We start from the raw sequence: 24,040 nt of genomic DNA on the forward strand, positions 1-24,040 counted from the left end.
TATCCCATGAATATAAACAACTCCACCCAGGGTCCCAGACACCGAATGGGACCCACAAACTCACCCAGAGCAAGACACACCCATCTGTTCAACTGCCAGACTGCTCCAGTCAGTCTCTCATACCCAGGTAAGCTCGTGGCCCTCCTCAGGGTCATTCTCACGGACTTTACCTGGGATGACCCCTCCCTGAGGCCCAAGTCCCTGGTCACCCTTTATTCCCATCTCCACACACTCTGGACTTCAGAATGCGTTCCTTAGCTTTCGCCGAGAACCTCTGAATTTGCCCTTAACCACGCCAAAGACCACTGAGCCGCGAGGCTCGCCGAAGTCGGGAACTACTCCCCCCAGCAGAAACCAGAGCTCCGAGTGGGCTTCGGCCAAAGCACCTTAGATGGGCAGTGCCGAGTTGCACGCTGGGAGCGGTCTGAAGCGCCAGGTTCCCGGCTTCCGGGGATTTGCCGGCTGTGGACTACATTTCCCAGAAGTCTGCGCGCCCAGATCTTTTCCGGGCGAGGAGAGCTTGCCTGCGAGAGCATTTCGAACCGCCGGGCTCCCAGCCTCCGTGGATTTTCCGGCTCGCATTTCCCATAAGCATCTGGGCCCAAGATCACCTCGATCTCTGGGTCTCTTTCCGGTGTCCTCAAGGCTTTCGGACCCTGCGCGGTGAGTCGGTCGCGTCCGAGTAAGTAGTGAGCGCCGGGTGAGGGTGGGAGGGCTCAGCGGACTTGACCGGAGCCGCATCAGGACGGCGGTGGGGGGTGGGGGGAGTCTGGGGGGCGGACGCGGCGTGTCGTGTCTGGAGCCTCAAGCCTGTGTGCGGGAGCGGTTGAGCAGGGTGGTGTGTGACAGGCGGAGTGACAGGGCTGGGTGTGTCTGCGTGACCGCGTGTGCGATCGGGAAGGGGTGACAGTGATGGGGTGCTGGCCTCGTGGTTTTGCTTGGGCCGTGTGCTCTAGGTCTCTCTAGACTCTCTTAGGGTCCGCCACAGTTAAATGACCACAAGAAAAGAGTCCTCTTCTAAGCCCTAGAGGGGACATTTCAAGCCAGAAGGCAGGCACAGGTCGAGAGTTGCTGTGAGAATTTTACCTCTGGAAGTGTCCTCGTGACAGGCTCCTGGGAAGACGTGATCGGGGGGTCCCAGAGGTGGGATTCCTAGAAGGGGCGCCTCTAACAGCTCCCTGGGGCCAGCTACATGTCTTAGGGCCACTGCAACCAGACCCAAGAATTCCGTCAACTCAGAGATAGAGTCCAACCTCCCTCTTTTTTCTTTTGTTTTTTGCTGAGGGAGGAAGATTGCCTTGAGCTAACATCTGTTGCCAATCTTCCTCTTTTTTCTTTTTTGCTGAGAGAGGAAGATTCGCCCTGAGCTAACATCTGTCGCCAATCTTCCTCTTTTTTTTTTTTTGCTGCAGGAGGAAGATCCGCCCTGAGCTAACATCTGTGCCAGTCTTCCTCTATTTTGTATGTGGGTCACCGCTGTAGCATAGCCGCCAACGAGTGATGTAGGTCTGCGGCGCCAGAGAATTAACCACTAGGCCACAGGGCCGGCCCCCCAACCTCCCTTTTAATTCTATTTGGCTATATGTGGTTGAAGGCAGATGTGCCCTAGAGGGTATTTTGTTTGGTTTTTTTTCTTTTTTAGTTTAGTCTGTGCTGCAAGAAATGCTAGTGTCTCATGGTTCCTTTTTTTCCCCCACTGCTGCCGGGTTCCTGAGAAGGACCCTGAAGAGGAGGAGAGAATTGTCGCATATTTAGAAATCAAGGTTCAAGTGAGTTTGTTTCTTTTTTATTTATAGAGTTACTTTTGTTTTTAGATCATGAGAATATTTGCTTTCCTTGGCCTGAAATGTCTTGACTAGTAGAGTCTCTTCTGGGTCTTCCTTTTCGTGAATAACCCCCTAAGGTGATGCATCACTCTTCCCACTGGCCCCCTAGTGTCCTCAATTACCAGCCATCTGTTCCTATGGCAAAGTGTTCAAATCCTTCAGGGCATTCTCTTTCTAAGTATTCTGGTGGCATAGAAATACCCCTCCTGGAGATGAATGTTAGAGCTTTATTTTAGAGATCACTATTTACGTGGTATTGTGTACAAACTATTTTTTATCTTCTCCTCGGTCGTGATTTTTAAAGCAAGGCAAGGTAGAAGGGGATTATTTCAGTTAATAAATGACAGTGTTGTGAGGCTTTTAGAGGTGGGAATAGGAGTGGGCTTTGAGCATAGGGGTTTGCAGTTTGCAAGAACAAGGGCAGAGACTTCAGATCATCTTTAGGTAGAAATCTGTAACATTGCTAAGCATGAATTGTTTCAGGTCCAACTTCGTGTGGGTTGTGAGAGGCAGCACTCTATTGTGGTTAAGAGTAAGGCTCTGGAGTTAGAGCATCTGGCTTTAAATCCTGGCTCTGCCTGCAACTAGCTGTGTGTGCTTAGACAGATGACTCAGCATCTCTGTGCCACATCTACAAAATTGGGCCAAAATAATACCTGCTTAATGGGGTTGTAATGATGTAAGATGAGATAATATGTGTAAAGCTCCTTAGAACAGTGCCTGCCCCATGATACAGGCTTAGTAAATATTAAGAGATGCTGTTATGTAGTGATTCTGGATCATTCTCCATAAACTTTTTATAGATTGAAATATGAAGATGATTGTGATGAGTGTTTGAAAGTTTAAAAAAGATGCTCAAATGGTCTAGTACAGGAAATCTTAACCTGAGGACTTCTTATTCCGTTTGTGAGCCTCCCGGTGACCACAGACCCCTTGAAATTGAGACGTAATTTTTGTAAATATTTGCAAATTCATTTTTTAGTGGGCAGAATGTCTATAATTTCATGAGATTATCAAGTGTATATGACCCAAAAAAGATCTAGTTCCATTGATCTGGTATAAAGACATAATAGCTGGGAAGGAACCTTAAAATGAGTGTCTAGTTTTATGGAAACAGTTAATTGAATTGCAGTATATCCTATGATGGAATAACATGTGCCTAATAAAAATCATGTTTATAAAGAATCAAAAGAAGGAAAAATGGAAATGATATAATATTAAGCTATAGATGTAGTTATGAACAAAAGTACTCAAGAATATTATGATTTATTATGAATCCTATTCAAAAAGACAAGCTTTTGAAAGACATTTTGCAAAGGTTGTATCCAAAATGTTATTTTAATTGACCATTAAGTGAAGAGAGGGAGAGGTGTGGCCACACTTGTTAAACATTTATTTTGTGCCAAATATTGTTTAGTTTATTTATGCACATATATTTTCTTCTCAGACTTTGAAGGTGACTCACATAATTCGTGTTCCTTCACAGGAGAATCTTGACAGTGAAAGCGTCTTGTATTGATGAGTGACAGCTCCAGCATGTTCGAGAGCTGGTAGGTGTAATTTGTTTCAGACTCACTGATTTTCAGTGTCGGGCGTGGTTGTTCAGTTTTCTTAATGACTGAAATATGCCTTTTCTCTATCACTCCATTTTTTACATTTGGAAGTTTCTTTATATTTTTGATTATGGAATTAATACAAGTTTGTTGCAAAAATTCGGCAATCCAGGAAATGTATAGAGAAGGAAGTGAAAATTACATCCTCTAGAGTTAATCATGCTTAATATTTTGATGTATTTTTATTCAAATTTTTCTTCCTGTGAGCCTACGTGTCTGATTTTATTTCTGCAGAATAAAATCACAGTAATCAGCGATATAATTGAGTTGAAGACTCTTTAGCTCTTAGTTTGAAAAAGAAACCCAACCCAGACATGGATTTTATTTTAATCTTGAATAAGATTAATGTAGAAACAAGAGGGAAGTGCCAGCTTCCTTTCTTATTTGAAAACTATCAAGTATTTTCAATTTTTAGGAATATAGAAATGCCACTTAAAAATTGATTACCAGAGAGGAAGATTGGCACAGATGTGAGCTCAGGGCTGATCTTCCCCAAGCAAAAAAATGAGGAAGATTGGCAACAGATGTTAGCTCAGAGCTAATCTTCTTCACCAAAAAAAAAAAAAAAAAAAAATTGATTACCAGGGCAACAAAGACAGCCTTTCAGAACTAGATGATTTTAAAGGTTCCTTCCACAGAGAATAGCAATAATCTCTAATATAGAGTTGTCTTATGAAAATCTATTTTACAAATAATATTTCCAAGAACAGATGTTAATACCAGAGGGTAGAATAAGAATGTTATAGTTATAAATATTCAAATAAGCCACCAGTTTGCACAGAAGAATAAGATTGAGCCTGTAGTTAATGTTCTCAGCTTGACACCTAATTGGGTTGTGTTTTCTGAGCTGGCTTTATAATGCGGAATCCTGTCTCTGCTGTAGCTTCTGGGAGGAAGGCATATTTCCTCTATATTTTTCTGAGAACCTATTTAGCTCATCTTATTATTTAGGAAGAATAGTGGGCTCAAGGCTGGGCTGTGAAATTTTAGTTAGGATTATAAGAAAGCAGACTGAGAAGCAAAGATTTTATTATGAGAAAAATGGGAAGAGTGGGAGTAACTTTATTATAATGGGATAAGGGACATTAATCTTCATCTTCAATAATAATGGCTGAAACATATATTAAGCAGTTATTATACACCATTCACTATTTTTAAATGGATTTTCTTACTTAATCTTCCATGCAACCAGAACACTGTACTTATCCCTCTTTTATTGATGAGGAAATAGAAGTGTTGAGAAATTGGTAACTAACGAGCTCGGATCTACATCCTGAAAATCTGATACCAGAGCATTACCTTATTAACCTGTCTTAGCTTCAGAAACACTTCTCACATTATGTATCTTTTACAAACCTGCCTCCCTCACTAAGAAATTGGTTATGCGTGCTTTTCTTCATCGATTAATATGGTCCAATATCATCAAAACTAACAAGGGTATCATGAGACGTAATTTATTAAGCCTTTTGCCTACTATTACGTAGTTTCTAATTCTTGATTATCGTAAATGATTTTGGGTTGAATATCCTTGTGTATACATCTTGTGTACTTCTCTAGCTATTTAAGGATACATTTCTATACGTGGAATTTTGGGTAAAAATTTGCCTCAAATATGAGACCCTGAGATAGTAGTGCTTGGGAGGTAATACAATGACTAAAGACATAGTCGTTACCTCTAAGACAAGGAAGACAAAATATACATAGAATAAGTGTAAGGCAGCCAGCAGCAAAGACTAAAAGGCAATTCAGGTGACCTGTCTTAGGAACTCACAGGAAAGTCATCACAGCAATACCGTTGGGTCATGACCAACTTTCTGGAGGCGAATGGAATTGATCCTGTGAGTTTTATACCTTCTAGTTTTTATCCTACTCATGTTAGCTTCAAAGTGAGACTAATGGGATCATGTGATTCAGCAGTTATCTGAAGGGTGTCATGTCTAAAAAGACAGGTTCAGATACAGAATAAACCGCTTTGTGATGATTTCCCCCAACTTAGCATAGTTCCATAGTGTTCCGTTGCGTGGAGGTTCTGAAATGCATTAAGAAGTCAGCTTTTTAGGCTCCTGAGCCTATGAAGGATGCTCTAACTTGGACCATGTGGTCTCTTCTCAGCCCCGAAGGGAATGGGGGGAGGAGGATCTAGTAGGAGCAGGACTGAGTGGTCCAATCTCAGGTCCATATCAGCATCCCCAGAATGGGCAGTACCAGAAACCTTCCTGCTGAAGGACCTTGGGTTTGGGGTGCGAGTTTAGATCCCACAAATGATGTGTGGGATGCGGGGTAGAAGCAGGAGTGGAGGACAGAGAAGCTTATATTAGCTGAAGTCAGGATGGAATCACTTAAGCACACCTGGTCTAAAGCTTGTTTTTTCTTCTCCAGCTCTGGCTTTTCTGGATTCTGTGCTTCACCAATAGAGGAACCCCATGGAGCATTAATTAGCTCTTGCAATTCTAGAACCATGACTGATGTAAGTTGGTATTTCTCTCTTCTTGAAATATTATGATTCTTTAGGTCATATGAATCTTTTCCTTATCCTAAAGCTTTCTGTCTAACAGAACCCCATCCCTGAACCTGCTTCTCAGTTCCTCCTGTTCCAGTGAAGGATGGTGCCGGATAGCCCAGGGTCCTCCCTGTGTGCCTTTGCCAATCAGCGTCATCATATTCACTAAACACATTATTCAACATCTGTGTGCTCAGTCTTCTGTCCAGAACAGTGAAGGAATGGAGTCTTTTGAGGGAAATACTTGAGCTTCTGTCAAAGAATAACTCAAAGAAATATAGTTAACAATGAGCACACTTTTACTTGTGTACAAGGAAAACCAATAATATATTTGATAAATTTCCTCTGTCAAAGGCACAAACAGGATTTACATAAGAGGAGGAAAGAGGAGAGAATGAAAGATTGCAGACATTTTGAAAACAACACTTTTCCTTTTTTAGGCTAAGATGCTAATTGGCAGACAGGTAGGAAGACAGCCAGTCAGGATACTCTGCCCTCAGACAGCTAGGTGGTCACCTGAGAGAGCAGTGTCCATTTGTACATTCTCTGGAAGAGCTTTGGTGTTTCACTGTGACGTGTCCATGGCAGGCTGTCTTGGTTTGTGCCCTTCGTTATCACCTCTGTCTTCATCCGGCCAGGGCTGCTCCAGTTCCCTTCTCAGAATTTCTCATTCCTGTGTCAAGTCTAGGGTGTGATAAGTTAGCGATGAGGGTCTCATTGGACCACACAGGAAAGCTTAGAACTTCTTCACAGACCTGTGTTTTCCAGAGAGATAAGATGGAATTTGGGATTTCTTCGTCTCAGCCTCAGTTTATGTCCTTTGCGAGGCTTTTAAGATTAGAGAAGGGAGTGAGTGGTTCTCTCCGGAGATTCCCTAATCGTCAGTGTCAAAGTCTATTTTGTCATTGACCAGGACATACAGGTCTTGGGTGACATCTGTGTCATGTATCATATCCTATATCCATATCTTCCAACTCGGAAACAAGGCGGGTGTTAAGCAAGGGGTGGTTGATGGTAACAAAGAAGAAGATGATCCAGATTCTTATGTACTAGATGATAATAGATTGTCAGAATTAAGAAAATCTTTAGAAGTTTTGTTCAGCTTACATGTATAAATTATTTAATAGAGTTATTAGTCTCATATATCCATATGAGGAACTGAATTGCAGCTAATAAAAACATTTTGTGTAGTTATCATCATAAGAAACAATGCTTATGATGTAACCTAACAGAATGATATACTTGAGGGTTAACAACAATAATCCGTAATTTAATGGAAATTATTTTTCTCAAAGATTTTATAGTAAATTTGGAAAGAAAAGTTTTCATGTTTTTTTTTTCTTATTCCTCAAAGGGAAACAATGGTGTAGTGGTTTACATTTATAAAGAATTTATGAGGAAGGTTGTATGTATGTACACACACACACACACACACACACACACACACACACACATTCACTCACACTATTTTTATTTAATGGGGGAGAAACTGAGATAATTTTGTATATTACCAGACAGATCTGGATAGCTGAGTTATCTCAGTGTCCAGGAAGGTTTTTCTGCTATAACAGGATTCTTCTAGTACATGTAGACACTCTGCTTTAGTCACATTAATTTCCTTAACATTTCCCTACCCGTATCACAGGCACTACTTGCAGTTTATCCTTCATGACTCTCTTTTTCCCTCTTTGAAATATTGTCTTAATTTCTTTAATTTCACAAGTAATGCGTGGGCTTTTGGTTTTAGGCATTGGTGACTTTCAGCGACGTGGCCATCGACTTCTCGCAGGAGGAGTGGGAGTGCCTGGACCCCGCTCAGAGGGACTTGTATATGGATGTGATGCTGGAGAACTATAGTAACTGGGCCTCACTAGGTAAGGTCTTCTGCCTGAAGTCATGTAGAATCTCCTCTCGGCAACCTCAGCTTTCTCCCCTGGGAATTACAGGGCTATCTTGGAAGAAACCAGGTGGATTTCTTCTCCTTGTTCTCAAAGGAATGTGTTGATATTTGTTGGGTTAGGAATGGGTTCATTAAGCACCCTGATCTTGCCATCCCTCAGTGAACGTCACACCTTCCTCTGGCCCTTCCTGCGCTCGCCTTTCTTTAACGATGGGGAGCTGGATTCGCACTATGGGGCATTTATTTCCTAACCATTGTCAAAGAAACCAGGTTTCATGCTGTGTTTACTGTCAGCATTGTTATAGATGATCTGTGTGTCCTTGCTACTCAAAGTCTGGTTCTTTTTTTTTTTTCCTTTTTTCTTTTATTGAGGTCATAATAGTTTATAACATTGTGCAATTTCAGTTGTACATTATTATTTGTCAGTCAGCATATATATGTGCCCCTTTACCCGTTATGCCCACCCCCAACCCCCTTCCCCTCTGGTAACCACTAATCTGTTCTCTTTGTCCGTGTGTTTGTTTATCTTCCACATATGAGTAAAATCACGCAGTGTTTGTCTGTCTCTGTCTGACTTATTTCACTTAACATAATACCCTCAGAGTCCATCCATGTTGTTGCAAATGGTATGATTTTGTCTTTTTTATGGCTGAGTAGTATTCCATTTTATATATATATATATATATATATATATATATATATATATATATATATATATACACTACATCTTCTTTATCCATTCCTCAGTTGACGGGCACTTGGGTTGCTTCCACATCTTGGCTATTGTGAATAATGCTGCAGTGAACATAGGGGTGCATTAGTCTCTTTGAATTGTTGATTTCAAGTTCTTTGGATAAATACCCGGTAGTGGGATAGCTGGGTCATATGGTATTTCTATTTTTAATTTTTTGAGAAATCTCCATACTGTTTTCCATAGCAGCTGCACCAGTTTGCACTCCCACCAGCAGTGTATGAGGGTTCCCTTCTCTCCACATCCTCTCCAACATTTGTTATTTTTCATCTTGGTATTTATAGCCATTCTAGTGGGTGTAAGGTGATACCTCATTGTAGTTTTTATTTGCATTTCCCTAATGATTAGTAATGTTGAGCATCTTTTCGCATGCCTGTCGGTCATCTGTATATCTTTGGAAAAATATCCGTTCATATCCTCTGCCCATTTTTGAATCGGGTTCTTTGTTTTTTTGTTGTTGAGTTGTGTGTGTTCTCTATGTATTTTGGAGATTAACCGCTTGTCGGAGATATGATGTGCAAATATTTCCTCCCAGTTGGTAGGTTGTCTTTTTGTTTTGTTCCTGGTTTCCTTTGCCTTGCAGAAGCTCTTTAGTCTGATGAAGTCCCATTTGTTTATTTTTTGTTTTGTTTCCCTTGCCCGAGTAGATATGGTATTCAAAAAGATGTTTCTAAGGCCAATGTCAAAGAGTGGACTGCCTATATTTTCTTCAAGGAGTTTTATGGTTTCATATCTTACCTTCAAGTCTTTAATCCATTTTGAGTTAATTTTTGTGTATGGCGAAAGATAAAGTTCTACTTTCATTCTTTTGCATGTGGCTGTCCAGTTTTCCCAACACCATTTATTGAAGAGACTTTCCTTTCTCCATTGTGTGTTCTTGGCTCCTTTGTCAAAGATTAACTGTCTGTAGGTGTGCAGGTTTTATTTCTGGGCTTTCAGTTCTGTTCCATTGATCTGTGTGTCTGTTTTTGTACCAGTACCATGCTGTTTTGATTACTATTGCTTTGTAGTATGTTTTTTTTTTTTTTTTTAGTTTTTTGTTTATTGCAGTAACATTGGTTTATAACATTGTATAAATTTCAGGTGTACATCATTATACTTCTATTTCTGCATAGATTACATCATGTTCACCACCCAAATACTAATTACAACCCATCACCACACACATGTGCCGAATTATCCCTTTCGCCCTCCTACCTCCCCCCTTCCCCTCTGGTAACCACCAATCCAGTCTCTGTCTCTATGTGTTCGTTTATTGTTGTTATTATCTACTACTTAATGAAGGAAATCATACGGTATTTGACCTTCTCCCTCTGACTTATTTCACTTTGCATAATACCCTCAATGTCCATCCATGTTGTCACAAATGGCTGGATTTCATCGTTTCTTATGGCTGAGTAGTATTCCATTGTGTATATATACCACATCTTCTTTATCCATTCATCCCTTGATGGGCACTTAGGTTGCTTCCAAGTCTTGGCTATTGTGAATAACGCTGCAATGAACACAGGGGTGCATGTATCTTTATGCATTGGTGTTTTCAAGTTCTTGGGATAAATATCCAACAGTGGAATAGCTGGATCATATGGTAGTTCTATCCTTGATTTTTTGAGGAATCTCCATACTGTGTTCCATAGTGGCTGCACCAGTTTGCACTCCGACCAGCAGTGTATGAGAGTTCCCTTCTCTCCACATCCTCTCCAACACATGTTGTTTCCTGTCTTGTTAATTATAGCCATTCTGACGGGCGTGAGGTGATATCTCATTGTAGTTTTGATTTGCATTTCCCTGATAGTTAATGATTTTGAACATCTTTTCATGTGTCTGTTGGCCATCTGTATATCTTCTTTGGAGAAGTGTCTGTTCAGGTCTTTTGCCCATTTTTTAATTGGGTTGGTAGTTTTTTTGTTGTTGAGATGCATGAGTTCTTTTTATATTTTGGAGATGAAGCCCTTATCAGATGTATGGTTTGCAAATATCTTCTCCCAATTGTTAGGTTGTCTTTTCGTTTTGTTGATGGTTTCCTTTGCTGTACAGAAGCTTTTTAGTTTGATGTAGTCCCATTTGTTTATTTTTTCTATTGTTTCTCTTGCCCAGTCAGACATGGTGCTTGAAAATATGTTGCTAAGACTGATGTCGAAGAGCATACTGGCTATGTTTTCTTCTAGAAGTTTCATAGTTTCAGGTCTTACATTCAAGTCTTTAATCCATTTGGAGTTAATTTTTGTGTATGGTGTAAGGTAAGGGTCTACTTTCATTTTTTTGCATGTGGCTGTCCAGTTTTCCCAGCACCATTTGTTGAAGAGACTTTCTTTTCTCTATCGTATGTTCTTGGCTCCTTTGTCAAAGATTAGCTGTCCATAGATGTGTGGGTTTATTTCTGGTCTTTCGATTCTATTCCATTGATCTGTGTGTCTGTTTTTGTGGCAGTACCATGCTGTTTTGGTTACTATAGCATTACAGCATATTTTGTAGTATATATTTGAAATCAGGGAGTGTGACACTTCCAGCTTTGTTCTTTTTTCTCAGGATTCCTTTACCTATTTGGGGTCTTTTGTTGTTCCACATAAATTTTAGGATTCTTTGTTCTATTTCTGTGAAAAATGTTGTTGGAACTTTGATAGGGATTGCATTGAATCTATAGATTGCTTTAGGAAGTATGGACATCTTAACTATGTGAATTCTTCCAGTCCAAGAGCATGAAATATCTTTCCATTTCTTTGTGTCTTCTTCAGTTTCTTTCAGCATTGTTTTATAGTTTTCCGTGTACAGCTCTTTCACCTCTTTGGTTAAGTTTATTCCTAGGTATTTTATTCTTTTTGTTGCAATTGTAAATGGGATGGTATTCTTAATTTCTCTTCTGCTACTTTGTTGTTAGTGTATAGAAATGCAACTGATTTTTGTATGTTGATTTTGTATCCTGCAACTTTACCATATTCGTTTATTACTTCTAAAAGTTTTCTGGTGGATTCTTTAGGGTTTTCTATATATAAAATCATGTCATCTGCAAATAGTGAGAGTTTCACTTCTTCCTTTCCAATTTGGATCCCTCTTATTTCTTTCTCTTGCCTGATTGCTCTGGCTAGGACTTCTAGTACTATGTTAAATAGGAGTGGTGAGAGTGGGCATCCTTGTCTGGTTCCTGTTCTTAGAGGGATAGCTTTCAGTTTTTCACCATTGAGGATGATATTAGCTGTGGGTTTCTCATATATGGTCTTTGTTATGTTGAGGTACATTCCTTCTATACCCATTTTATTCAGAGTTTTTACCATAAATGGATGCTGTATCTTGTCAAATGCTTTCTCTGCATCTATTGAGATGATCATGTGATTTTTATTCTTCATTTTATTAATGTGGTGTATCACGTTGATTGATTTGCAAATGTTAAACCACCCCTGCATCCCTGGAATAAATCCCACTCGATCATGGTGTATAATCTTTTTAACATATTGTTGTATGTGATTTGCTAGTATTTTGTTGAGGATTTTTGCATCGATGTTCATCAGTGATATTGGCCTGTAATTTTCTTTTTTTGTGTTGTCCTTGTCTGGTTTTGATATCAGGGTAATGTCAGCTTCATAGAATGAGTTAGGGAGCTTCCCCTCCTCCTCAATTTTTTGGAAGAGTTTGAGAAGGATAGGTATTAAGTCTTCTTTGAATGTTTGGTAGAATTCACCAGGGAAGCCATCTGGTCCTGGACTTTTATTTTTGGGGAGGTTTGTGATTACTGTTTCGATCTCCTTACTGGTGATTGGTCTATTAAAATTCTCTACTTCTTCTTGATCCAACTTGGAAGGTTGTATGATTCTAAGAATTTATCCGTTTCTTCCAGATTGTCGAATTTGTTGGCATATAGCTTTTCATAGTATTCTCTCATAATCTTTTGTATTTCTGAGGTGTCTGTTGTAATTTTTCCTCTTTCATTTCTGATTTTACTTATTTGTGTCTTCTCTCTTTTTTTCTTGGTGAGTCTAGCTAAAGGTTTGTCAATTCTGTTTATCTTTTCAAAGAACCAGCTCTTGGTTTTATTAATTTTTTCTATTGTTTTTTGGTCTCTATTTCATTGATTTCTGCTCTGATTTTTATTATTTCCCTTCTTCTACTGATTTTGGGCTTTGTTTGTTCTTCTTTTTCCAATTCCTTTAGGTGCATTGTTAGATTATTTGAGATTTTTCTTATTTGTTGAGATAGGCCTGTATTGCTATAAACTTCCCTCTTAGAACCGCTTTTGCTGTATCCCATAAATTCTGGCATGTTGTATTTTCATTTTCATTTGTCTCCAGGTATTTTTTGATTTCTTCTTTGATTTCTTCATTGACCCAGTCGTTGTTCAGTAGCATTTTGTTTAATCTCCACGTATTTGTGGCTTTTCTGATTTTCTTCCTATAGTTGATTTCTAGTTTCATACCGTTGTGGTCAGAAAAGATGCTTGGTATTATTTCAATCTTCTTAAATTTATGGAGACTTGTTTTGTGGCCTAATATGTGATCAGTCCTGGAGAATGTTCCATGTGCATTTGAAAAGAACGTGTATTCTTCGGTTTTTGGATGGAATGCTCTGTATGTATCTGCTAGGTCCATCTGTTCTAGTGTCATTTAAGGCCAATGTTTCCTTATTGATCTTCTCTTTGGATGATCTATCCGTTGGTGTAAGTGGAGTGTTAAAGTCCCCTACTATTATTGTGTTACTGTCTATTTCTGTTTTTATGTCTGTTAATAATTGCTTTATATATTTAGGTGCACCTACATTGGGTGCGTAGATATGTACAAGTGTTATATCCTCTTGTTGGATTGTCCCGTTGATCATTAGGTAATGCCCTTCTTTGTCTCTTTTTACAGTTTTTGTTTTAAAGTCTATTTTGTCTGATATGAGTACTGCTACCCCAGCTTTCTTTTCATTGCCATTTGCATGGAGTATCTTTTTCCATCCCTTCACTTTCAGTTTGTGAGTGTCTTTAGGTCTGAAGTGTGTCTCTTGTATGCAGCATATATATGGGTCTTGTTTTTTTATCCAGTCAGCCACCTTATGCCTTTTAATTGGGGCATTTAGTCCATTGACGTTTAAAGTAGCTATTGATAAGTATGTACTTACTGCCATCTTTTAACTTTTTTTCTCAGTGTTTCAGTAGTCCTTCTCTGTTCCTGTCTTCTCCTATACAGAATTGATGGTCTCTTTAGTTTGACCTCTGTCTGAAAGCTCTACTCTTTAACTCCCCTCTTCTCTCCTTTTATGTTTTTGATGTCATATCTAACCTCTTTTTTGTGCATTTGTATCCCTTACCCTCTTATCCTGGAAATAGATAATTTTTCCTATTTGTGTTCTTCTCTTTTCCCCTTAAATCAGTCCCTTTAACATTTCTTGTAGCACTGGTTTCTTGGTGACAAACTCCTTTAATTTTTGCTTGTCTGGGAAATATTTGATCTCTCCTTCCATTTTGAATGATAACCTTGCTGGGTAGAGTATTCTTGGCTGTAAGTTTTTTCCTTTTAGTCCTTTAAGTATATAATGCCACTCTCTTCTAGCGTGTAAGGTTTCTGCTGAGAAGTCAGCTGATAGCCTTATGGGGTTTCCTTTGTATGTAACTTGACTTTCTCTTGTGGCTTTTAGGAATCTCTCTTTATCTTTAATTCTGGACATTTTGATTATGATGTGTCTTGGTGTGGGCCTCTTTGGGTTTATCTTGTTTGGGGCTCTCTGTGTTTCCTGTACCTGGATGTCTGTTTCCTTCCTTAGGTTAGGGAAGTTTTCATCTATTATTTCTTGAAATAGATTCTCTGCCCCTTTGTCTCACTCTTCTCCTTCCAGGACACCTATAACACGGATGTTAGTGCGCTTGATGTTGTCCCAGAGGTCCCTTAGACTGTCCTCACTCTTTTTAATTCTTTTCTCTTTTACCTGTTCAGCTTGGGTAATTTCTTCTAGTCTTTCGTCCAGCTCACAGATCCGTTCTTCTGTATCCTGTACTCTGCTTTTGAGTCCCTCTAGTGAATTTTTCATTTCCATTATTGTATTCTTCATTTCTGATTGGTTCTTTTTTATATCTTCCATTTCTTTGTTGACATTCTCACTGAGTTCATCTATTCTTCTCCCCAGATCAGTGAGCATCCTTAACACTCTTTGTTTGAACTCTCTGTCAGGTAGGTTGCTCATTTCTGTTTCACTTAGTTCCTTTTCTGGGGTTTTGTCCTGTTCCCTTACTTGGAATGTATTCTTTTGCCTCTTCATTTTGCCTCTTTCCCTGTGCTTGTGTCTACGTATTAGGTAGGTCAGCTACGTCTCCTGCTCTTGGATAGGTGACCTTATGTAAGTGATGCCTTAGGAGGCTTCCAGTGTGCTTCCCTCAGTTCTCAATGTTCCAGGGGTGACCCCTATGTGGGCTCGTGTGTCCTTCTGTTGTGGCCTGTTTGCTCTCCCTGTAGGCGCGCGGGGAGGCTGAGTTATGCTCCTGGCCAGCTGTTGTAATGCTCAGCTGCTTGTAGTTGTTGTGGGCCCTTCAGTCTCTTTATCAGGTGTGGGGAGCCCCAGCACAGTTGGCTGCAAGTTCTAATACCACATTTGTGTTGCTGTATTTCTTTTAAGTGAGTAGGCCCCCAGCATGGCACGTTGTTAGGCTCAGGGGCTTATAATTGCTATAAGCCTCCAGCCTTTAGGTCTCTTGTCAGTTCTCTGAGGATTGCAGCTGGGTGCGGCTGGCCTCAGGCATGGGAGCACCCTGTTGTTTCAGGCTTTGGAAGGTGGGGCAAACCCCCTATGTGGGTCTTTGAGAAGCACAAGTCTTCTGCAGCTGACAAGCCCTGCCGCCCACAGGTCCACACATGCAGTCAACACAGTGCTGCCCCATGTGCACGCCCCGACCTCCCGAAGCGGACCCAGTCTCTCCATGGTGGGAGCCCCACACACTCCGCCACCGCCCCACACTCTCCACCTGCTCCTTGTGCACGCCCTGCCCCACTAATGTCGGCTCAGTTGCCATGCTGCAGGGAATCCAGTCACCAATCTATGCAGGCCCACAAGTTGCCTGAGGGCTTGTTGTTGGGTGGGGTCAGTCTCTAGGGTGGGCTGTCTGCCCTGGCTGAGCTGGATTAAATCGGTGCTCTAGCGAGGGGGGCAGACCTGGGCTAGCAGGCCTCAGGGAGAACTCCAATGGCGTCTGTGTCAGCATGCCCACACCAGGCCACAACAATGGCCGCCACCAATGTCCCAGTCCCTGGAGAGGTCTCACCTCTCACCGAGATGCACACAGGGCCTATTAGGTGAGTCTCTTTTCACCAAAGCACTGTGTACCTTTCTTTCTGGTGATTTTAGGTTGCTTTCTGAAATGAGTGAGTTTGCACGTGGGCCCTTTAAGAGCCAGTTTTAATTTCTTTGTGAACCAGCTTTTCTGGGGGTACTCCCCAATGTTTTAGTTGCAGGCAAAGTCAGATATTCTGCCACTCGTCTCGATTGTGCTGGGTCCACAAAATGCCCACAGCGGGGGCGCTCCGCGGCTCAGGGCCCCACGCCTCCAGGGAGGGCTGCGTACCTGTGGGCTGCTCCCAGGCGGCCATGACGTGCTGCGGCCTGTGAAGGCGGCGTTTTTCCTTTCCAGAAGGGAGTTTCTGCCTCTTCTACCTCAGTTAGGATTGTCCCTTGTTGCAGGAGTTCCTCTCATCCAGTTTTCAGTTCTGTCTCAGGGGTAATTTTTCCACGAGTAGTTGTAAATTGGCTGTGTCCCCGGGAGGAGGTGAGTTCGGAGTCTGCCTATGCTGCCATCTTGAGTTCCTCCTGTAGTATGTTTTGAAGTCAGGGATTGTGATGCCTCTAGCTTTGTTCTTTTTTCTCAGGATTGCTTTAGCTATTCAGGGTCTTCGTTGCACCATATGAATGTTAGGATTCTTTGTACTATTTCTGTGAAGAATGTCATTGGGATTCTGATTGGGATCACGTTGAATCTGTAGATTGCTTTAGGTAATGTAGACATTTTATCTATGTTTATTTTTCCAATCCATGTGCATGGGATATCTTTCCATTTCTTTATGTCATCATCGATTTCTTTCACTAATGTCTTATAGTTTTCGTTGTGTAGGTCTTTCCCCTCCTTCGTTAAATTTATTCCTGGATATTTTACTCTTTTTGCTGCGGTTGTAAATGGGATTGTATTTTTGAGTTCTCTTTCTGTTAGTTCATTATTAGTGTACAGAAATGCAACTGATTTTTGTAAGTTGATTTTGTACCTTGCAACTTTGCTGTGGTTGTTGATTATTTCTAATAGTTTTCTGATGGATTCTTTAGGGTTTTCTATATATAGAATCATGTCATCTGCAAACAGTGAGAGTTTCACTTCTTCCTTGACAATTTGGATACCTTTTATTTCCTTTTCTTGCCTAATTGCTCTGGCAAAAACCTCCAGTACTGTGTTGAATAAGAGCGGGGAGAGTGGGCACCCTTGTCTTGTTCGTGTTCTCCTAGGAATGGCTTTCAGTTTTTCCCCATTGAGTATGATGTTAGCTGTTGGTTTGTTATATGGCTTTATTATGTTGAGGTACTTTCACTCTATACCTATTTTATTGAGAGTTTTTTTATCATAAATTGATGTTGGATCTTGTCAAATGCGTTCTCTGCATCTATTGAGATGACCGTGTGGTTCTTGTTGCTCATTTTGTTGATGTGGTGTACCACAGTGATGGATTTGCGGATGTTGAACCACCACTGGGTCCCTGGTATAAGTCCCACGTGATCATGGTGTGTGATCCTTTTAATGAATTGCTGTATTCGGTTTGCCAGTATTTTGTTGAGGATTTTTGCATCTATGTTCATCAGCAATATTGGCCTGTAATTTTCCTTCTTTGTGTTGTCCTTGTCTGGCTTTGGGATCAGGGTGCTGTTGGCCTCATGGAATGAGTTAGGAAGTGCTCTGTCTTCTTTAATTTTTTGGAACAGTTTGAGAAGGATAGGAATTAAATCTTCTTTGAATGTTTGGTAGAATTCTCCTGAGAATCCATCTGGTCCTGGACTTTATAAAATTTATTTATTTATTTATTTTTATTTTTAATTTTCTTGGTGAGGAAGTTTAGCCCTGAGCTAACATCTGTTGCCAATCCTCCTCTTTTTGCTGAGGAAGATTGGCCCTGGCCTAACATCCATACCCTTCTTCCTCTACTTTGTATGTGGGATGCCTGCCACAGCATGGCTTGATAAGTGTTGTGTAGGTCCACGCCCATGATCCAAACCTGCGAACCCTGGGCCGCCGAAGCAGAGCGCGCAAACTTCACCCCTACACCACTGGGCTGGCCCCTGGCCTATTATTTTTTGGGAGGTTTTTGATCACTATTTCAATCTCTTTACTTGTGATTGGTCTATTCAGATTCTCTATTTCTTCTTGATTCAGTTTTGGGTGGTTGTATGAGTCTAAGAATTTATCCATTTCTTCTAGATTGTCCAATTTGTTGGCATATAGTTTTTCATAGTATTCTATTATAATCCTTTTTATTTCTTTGGGATCCGTTGTAATTTCTCCTCTTTCATTTCTAATTTTATTTATTTGAGCCTTCTCTCTTTTTTTCTTAGTGAGTCTGGCTAAGGGTTTGTCAGTTTTGTTTATCTTCTCCAAGAACCAGCTGTTAGTTTCAGTGATCCTTTCTGCTGTTTTTTTGGTTTCTATTTAATTTATTTCTGCTCTAATTTTTATTATTTCCCTCCTTCAGCTGACTTTGGGCTTTGTTTGTTCTTCTTTTTCTAGTTCTGTTAGGTGTAGTTTAAGATTGCTTATTTGAGATTTTTCTTGTTTGTTTCGGTGGGCCTGTATTGCTGTGAATTTCCCTCTTAGGACCACTTTTGCTGCATACCATATAAGTTGGTATGGTGTATGTTCATTTTCATTTGTCTCCAGATATTTTTTGATTTCTCTTTTAATTTCTTCAATGATCCATTGGTTTTTCAGTAGCATGTTGTTTAGAGTCCACATATTGGTGACTTTCGCAGCTTCTTTCTTGTAGTTGATTTCCAGTTTCATAGTGCTGTGATCGGAAAAGATGCTTGATATGATTTTAATCTTTTTAAACTTATTGAGGCCAGGGCCGGCCCCGTGGCTTAGCGGTTAAGTGCGCGCGCTCCGCTGCTGGCGGCCCGGGTTCAGATCCCAGGTGTGCACCGACGCACCGCTCCTCTGGCCATGCCGAGGCCGCGTCCCACATACAGCAACTAGAAGGATGTGCAGCTATGACATACAACTATCTACTGGGGCTTTGGGGGAAAAATAAATAAAAATAAATAAATAAATAAAAAATAAACTTATTGAGGCTTGCCTTGTTTCCCAACATATGGCCTATCTTTGAAAATGTGCCATGTGCATCAAAGTGTGGTTCTTTTGTTTGAGGAATCACAGAAAGGTCAGAGCAGAGTCAGTCAGGGAGGGAGGACCAAGAAGTTAGTGAGGGAGATAGGCAGGCCCAGAGGATAGGCAGTTTTGTTGGTTTCGGGGAGGAATGTGGATTGTTTTCTCAGTGATCAGAAGCCATGTTCGGTTATGTGTGGTTTTTTTTATTGTTAAGTATTACAAATACCTAACATCAGCTTCTTCTAGGGCTTGTTAGAAAGGCAGCATGTTAGGTCCTACTCCAGACCTGCAGAACAGAAGCTGCATTTACACAAGATCCGCAGGTGATTTTTATGCACATTAAAGCAGCACTGTTCTTTGTTATTTTCTGACCCACATGCAGGGAGTAGAGCTGGAAACAGGGTCCTGATATACTCTTGACTTTCAAAAGAGCCTCTCCACTTTGCATAGGGGTGGACTGAGTGAACAGAATTTATTTCATATTAGGTGAATACATTGCTTTACTTACAATAGATTTGAAGTTGAATGTTACAGTCTGTGAACTTTGCATTTTACACTGAGATAAACCCTAAAAATGTCTCATGAAACTTCTTGTTTTCTTCTTAGCAGAATAACAACAGTAATAATAACGTTAATACTTACACTGTGCTTACTAGAAATCAGGCTCTGTTCTAAGCAGTGCAAATACATTAACCTATTCAATCTTCACAACATCCCTGTGAGGTAGGTACCATCTTTTTCTCCTTTTCATAGATGATAATACTGAGGCACATACAGTTTAAGTGACTTCACAAGGTCACACAGCTGGTAGGAGGCAGTGGCAGCAACTGAACCTAAGAAGTCTGGCTCCAGAGTCTGTGTTCTCATCTGCTGTGTTCTATTTGTTCTAAAGAGATGGAGTCTGAATGAGTCTAAAACAAGATCATTTTCCTACTTATGTGATCTCATGTTCTTCATTCCCATCATCTGTCTCTTCTCTGAAGTCTTTGTCAATGTTATTTCTACTGTTATTCTATTGTAAATTTAACCAAATGTTTTGAGCTTATAATTTTTTAAAAAAATGTCTATGCCATCTGGTATTTCTTTCCTTGTAAGCAGACACTCCATTTCTAAGCCAGGTGTGACCACATTATTGGAGCAAAGAGAAGAGCCCTGGATGGTGGTGAGGGGAGGGCCGAGAAGCTGGAACCTAGGAAGGCGAAGGCAGGAGGGAACCATCACAGGTCACAGAGGAGAAGGAGGAACACCCGGGATGGTGTTTGGAAAACTCCCTACAAAGGACCAAGGCCTGTGGAATGAAGGCCCGACAAATAGAGATCTCAGTTTGGGCTCCCAAAGGAACATCATCTTGATCTCATTTCCCACTCTCCTTGTTTTTCTTCTCACATTTCCCTCCCATGTCAGTGAGGAATGTGTTCTTTTTTGTTTCCAGTACAAGCACTTTACTTATACGCTGGATTCATCTGCTTGCCAGCTCTTTTGCATTTGTGTGTGTGAATGAATGTATGCATTCATTCATAAATTCTGCAAATATTTTGAGTGCCTACTCCTAGCCAGGCATTGTACTGGGCACTATTAATACAATCATGAACAAGATTGATAAGTCATCCATTCTTGTGTGGTTTATGTAGTTGGGAGAAACAGAAAATAAATAAGTAAATAGATAATGTCATGTAATTAAACATGTTGTTCAGGAGAGGTAAACAGCATAAGAGATTAGAAAATGATGGGAATTGACAGAGCTAATTCGGATAAGATGGTCAGGGAAAGCTTTCTTGAGTAGAGACATGGAGCCTGGGATAAAGTTATATGAATATCTGGGGGAGGAATATAGCAATCACAGTGAACAGCATATGCAAAGGCCCTGTGGTTGGAAAGGAACCTTATTGGAGGAGCTGCAAGAAGGCCAAGGCAGAGTTAAGGAGTGTGTACTGAGAAATTAGGTCAGGGAGATAGGCAAGGGCCAGGTAATACGCAGTTTTGTGTTGTTGTTTTAGGACTTTGGGTTGTTTAGTCTCTTTCAGTCTGAAACAGTTTGTACGTCTTTCCTTGACTTGCATTCCCTGCTGCTTTTGAAGATTACAGGCCGGTTATTTTGTATAGTGTCCCTCAGTTTGGGTTTGCCTGCTCTTTTCTCATGAGTAGATTTAGATTGTGCATCTTTGGCAGGAATATCACAGAGTTGATGCTGTGTTCTCCTTGCATTCTTCAGGCATTGCAAACGACTTGTTGTGACTGATAATGCTTCCTTCGAACTTTTGATCAGAGTAGTATCTGCCGGCCTCCTCCCTGTCAAATAAATAATTTTTCCTTTAATGGGTATTTCATGAGGAGGAACTTCGAGACTATTGAATATCGTATTCCTCTTCAAACTTGCAATGTATTCATGTATTGGATTTCTAGTCAGTGGATTGTAATCTCTTCTTCCCCTTATTTACCTTGAAGCTCAGAATATTTGAGCGTGCCCCAGATTCGACCAGTGGGGACCCTCTCGTGCTGGCTTCTGCGTCCTTGGGCACATCTCCACCACTCTGAGCACGTCTTCATTTCCTAGCACAGTGGGTTCCAGGTTCACCATATGCTTTGCCTGCTCCAGCTCGTTCAGCCTTTTCTTCCTGCTGCTCTGGTTTCTCTTAGTTGAGAATGGTATTTAGAAACCCAAATCTGGATATAAGTTTGCTCATTTCTGCTGGGAGGTGGCTGCCCCCGGGCGCTCTCAGTGGGCAGAGCTGGGGCACGGACTTCTCTATAGCCATGCATACACATTTACGTCTACCTGTCGAAAACCACGAGTTCACACAGATCTCTCCAATTCCAGCTCAACACCACAGGCTTCATTTCGGCGTGTTCACCTTCCGTATTTCTAACTCCCTGCTCCGACGGTGAAAGACCTGGCTTCCGTTACCCTTAATCTATTTACTTATTTGATCAAACTCTTTCTGTGTAACCAATCTTCTATTACTACCACCACCACCACCACCACCTTGATCCTGTGATTGCCCTTCTCGTCCCACTTGGGCTGTGACAACCCACGCCAGGTCCCATACACACAGACATTTATCCTCACCCTCCCCACATGGGACAGCCCTCTTATACTGACACCCTTCTCACACTGGTTGACCTTCAATACCTTGCTCTGGGCTTCATTTGATTAAATCTTGACCCTTGGGTATGCATTTAAAAAATATTCTGTGGGATGAAATGGGAAGTATTCATTCAGCTCTTCTGCTATGTACCAAAGTACACTTGTTTGTGCAGCTGTTCCAATTATGAGTGAAACTACCTGCTTTTTTCATGGAATACCATTTTTTTTCCTTGAAAGAATGACTGACAGACAAACTATGGTTATCGAGACTTAGGTAGTTGACAAACATTTTCTTGCAAGCAAGCCTGTGACTGCAAGAACAGCTAACGGTATTTGTTGCCAATGATAGAATTCAGACCTTCTTTTTTTTTTTTTGTTTTGTGAGGAGGATCAGCCCTGAGCTAACATCTGTCACCAATCCTCCTCTTTTTTTGCTGAGGAAGACTGGCCCTGGGCTAACATCCGTGCCCATCTTCCTCCACTTTATATGGGACGCCCTCACAGTACGGCTTGACAAGCAGTGCATCGGTGCACACCTGGGATCCGAACCCTGGGCCACTGCAGCGGAGTGCGTGTACTTAACTGCTACACCACTGCACCGGCCCCAGAATTCAGACTTTCAAGTCAGAATTAGAATTGTGTAAAACCTGTATCCACCATTTTGAGCTTCATAGTTTCCCAAGATATAAAATTTTTCTGATGAGATAGGTTGTAATATTAACGTGATCTTTTTGATATTGTGAAATGAAATATGTCAGCATCTCAAAGATCTGCATAACTCAGTGAATCACTATTTTTCAAATGACCAGTGCGTGATGTTACAAAATCATGCATGGATAAAAGATCATGCAAAGTGCAGTGGATTTGAATGTAACATAGTATGAAAAGTTCATGAGTATGGTTGCATATTCCACATTGCTACTAAGCTTTAAGAAACTACCACTTCTCAAGTTTTACTGTCGTATCAAAGAATAATTTGACATGATCACCTGGACAGGCTTATATAACGTTCTGCCATTGTACAATTACATATCTATGGGAGGCTGGATTTCCTTCATATACTTCGACCAAAATAGCATTGCCACAGATTGAATGCAGAAGCAGGTATGAAAATCCAGTTGTCTTCTGTTAAACCCAATATTAAAGAGATTTGCAAACGATTAAAACAATACTTCATTAAATTTTTTGTTTTGGAAAATATAATTACTTTTCATAAAATATGTTTATTATGTTAACATTTAATGATTTATTATTTTTAAATGAATTAATAAATCTTTAAATTTCTCAGTTTTAATTTCTAATATGGTAAATATCAAAAGATATAACCCACATAAACAAAAGCTCCTTTGAGTCCTCGATGATTTCTTTTTAAATCTAAAAAGAATTTAAACCTATATTTATTTATTAACGTGGTTAAGCCTTACACAAAACATTCAACTACCAAATAATTATAATGCAAGCCCTGGGGTGGCACTTCAGTAAAATTGCCATGCAATTCAATTGAATTATTATTATTATTTTTTTGGTGAGGAAGATTGGCCCTGAGCTAAAATCTGTTGCCAATCTTTCTCTTTTTGCTTGAGGAAGATTGGCCCTGAGCTAACATCTGTGCCCATCTTCCTCTGTTTTTTATGTGGGACGCCACCACAGCATGGCTTGATGAGCAGCGTGTAGGTCTGTGCCTGGGATCTGAACCTGCGTACCCTGGGCTGCCAAAGCGGGGCACGCGACCTTAACTACTACGCCACTGGGCCAGCCCCTATTGAACTATTTTTTGATGCTAAGTTGTACAAAACTGCACTCCTTTTAGTTTACGTTTGGCCACCTCAAAGTAGGTGTAGTATTAAGTTGGTCAACTTAAATACTATGGCTTCCTTTTAGATATACACACAGTCTTTACACCCAAATGTTAAATACAAAGCAATAAGACATCATTAAATAAAATAGCAATAGTTACTGCAGTTTAGGGCTGTGACCAATTATCCATAATTAAAATTAGTTCTCACAAACATCCACAGTATCATCTACCATTTTATAGCTCAACCAAAAT

At 40.6% G+C, this 24,040-nt stretch overlaps 1 protein-coding gene across 5 annotated transcripts in view; it reads left to right on the top strand.

The window, feature by feature from the left end:
* Nucleotides 1–24,040, top strand: part of ZNF283 (zinc finger protein 283) — a 55,885-nt gene that overhangs the window by 24,976 nt on the left and 6,869 nt on the right. Inside the window, exons 1-5 of one of the 5 annotated variants that reach the window (XM_058529504.1) lie at nt 520–663; nt 1,413–1,769; nt 3,313–3,376; nt 5,819–5,906; nt 7,687–7,813. In XM_058529504.1, the coding sequence (XP_058385487.1) occupies nt 3,345–3,376; nt 5,819–5,906; nt 7,687–7,813 (247 nt within the window). In that variant the 5' untranslated portion in view covers nt 520–663; nt 1,413–1,769; nt 3,313–3,344. Of the gene's footprint in view, nt 1–519; nt 664–1,412; nt 1,770–3,312; nt 3,377–5,818; nt 5,907–7,686; nt 7,814–24,040 lie in introns of those variants that run through there. The other 4 variants (XM_058529507.1, XM_058529505.1, XM_058529506.1 and 1 more) reach the window with 4 other exon arrangements.

The sequence above is a fragment of the Diceros bicornis genome, chromosome 34, assembly GCF_020826845.1.
Source record: "Diceros bicornis minor isolate mBicDic1 chromosome 34, mDicBic1.mat.cur, whole genome shotgun sequence".
In the NCBI taxonomy this organism is placed as follows: Eukaryota; Metazoa; Chordata; class Mammalia; order Perissodactyla; family Rhinocerotidae; genus Diceros; species Diceros bicornis.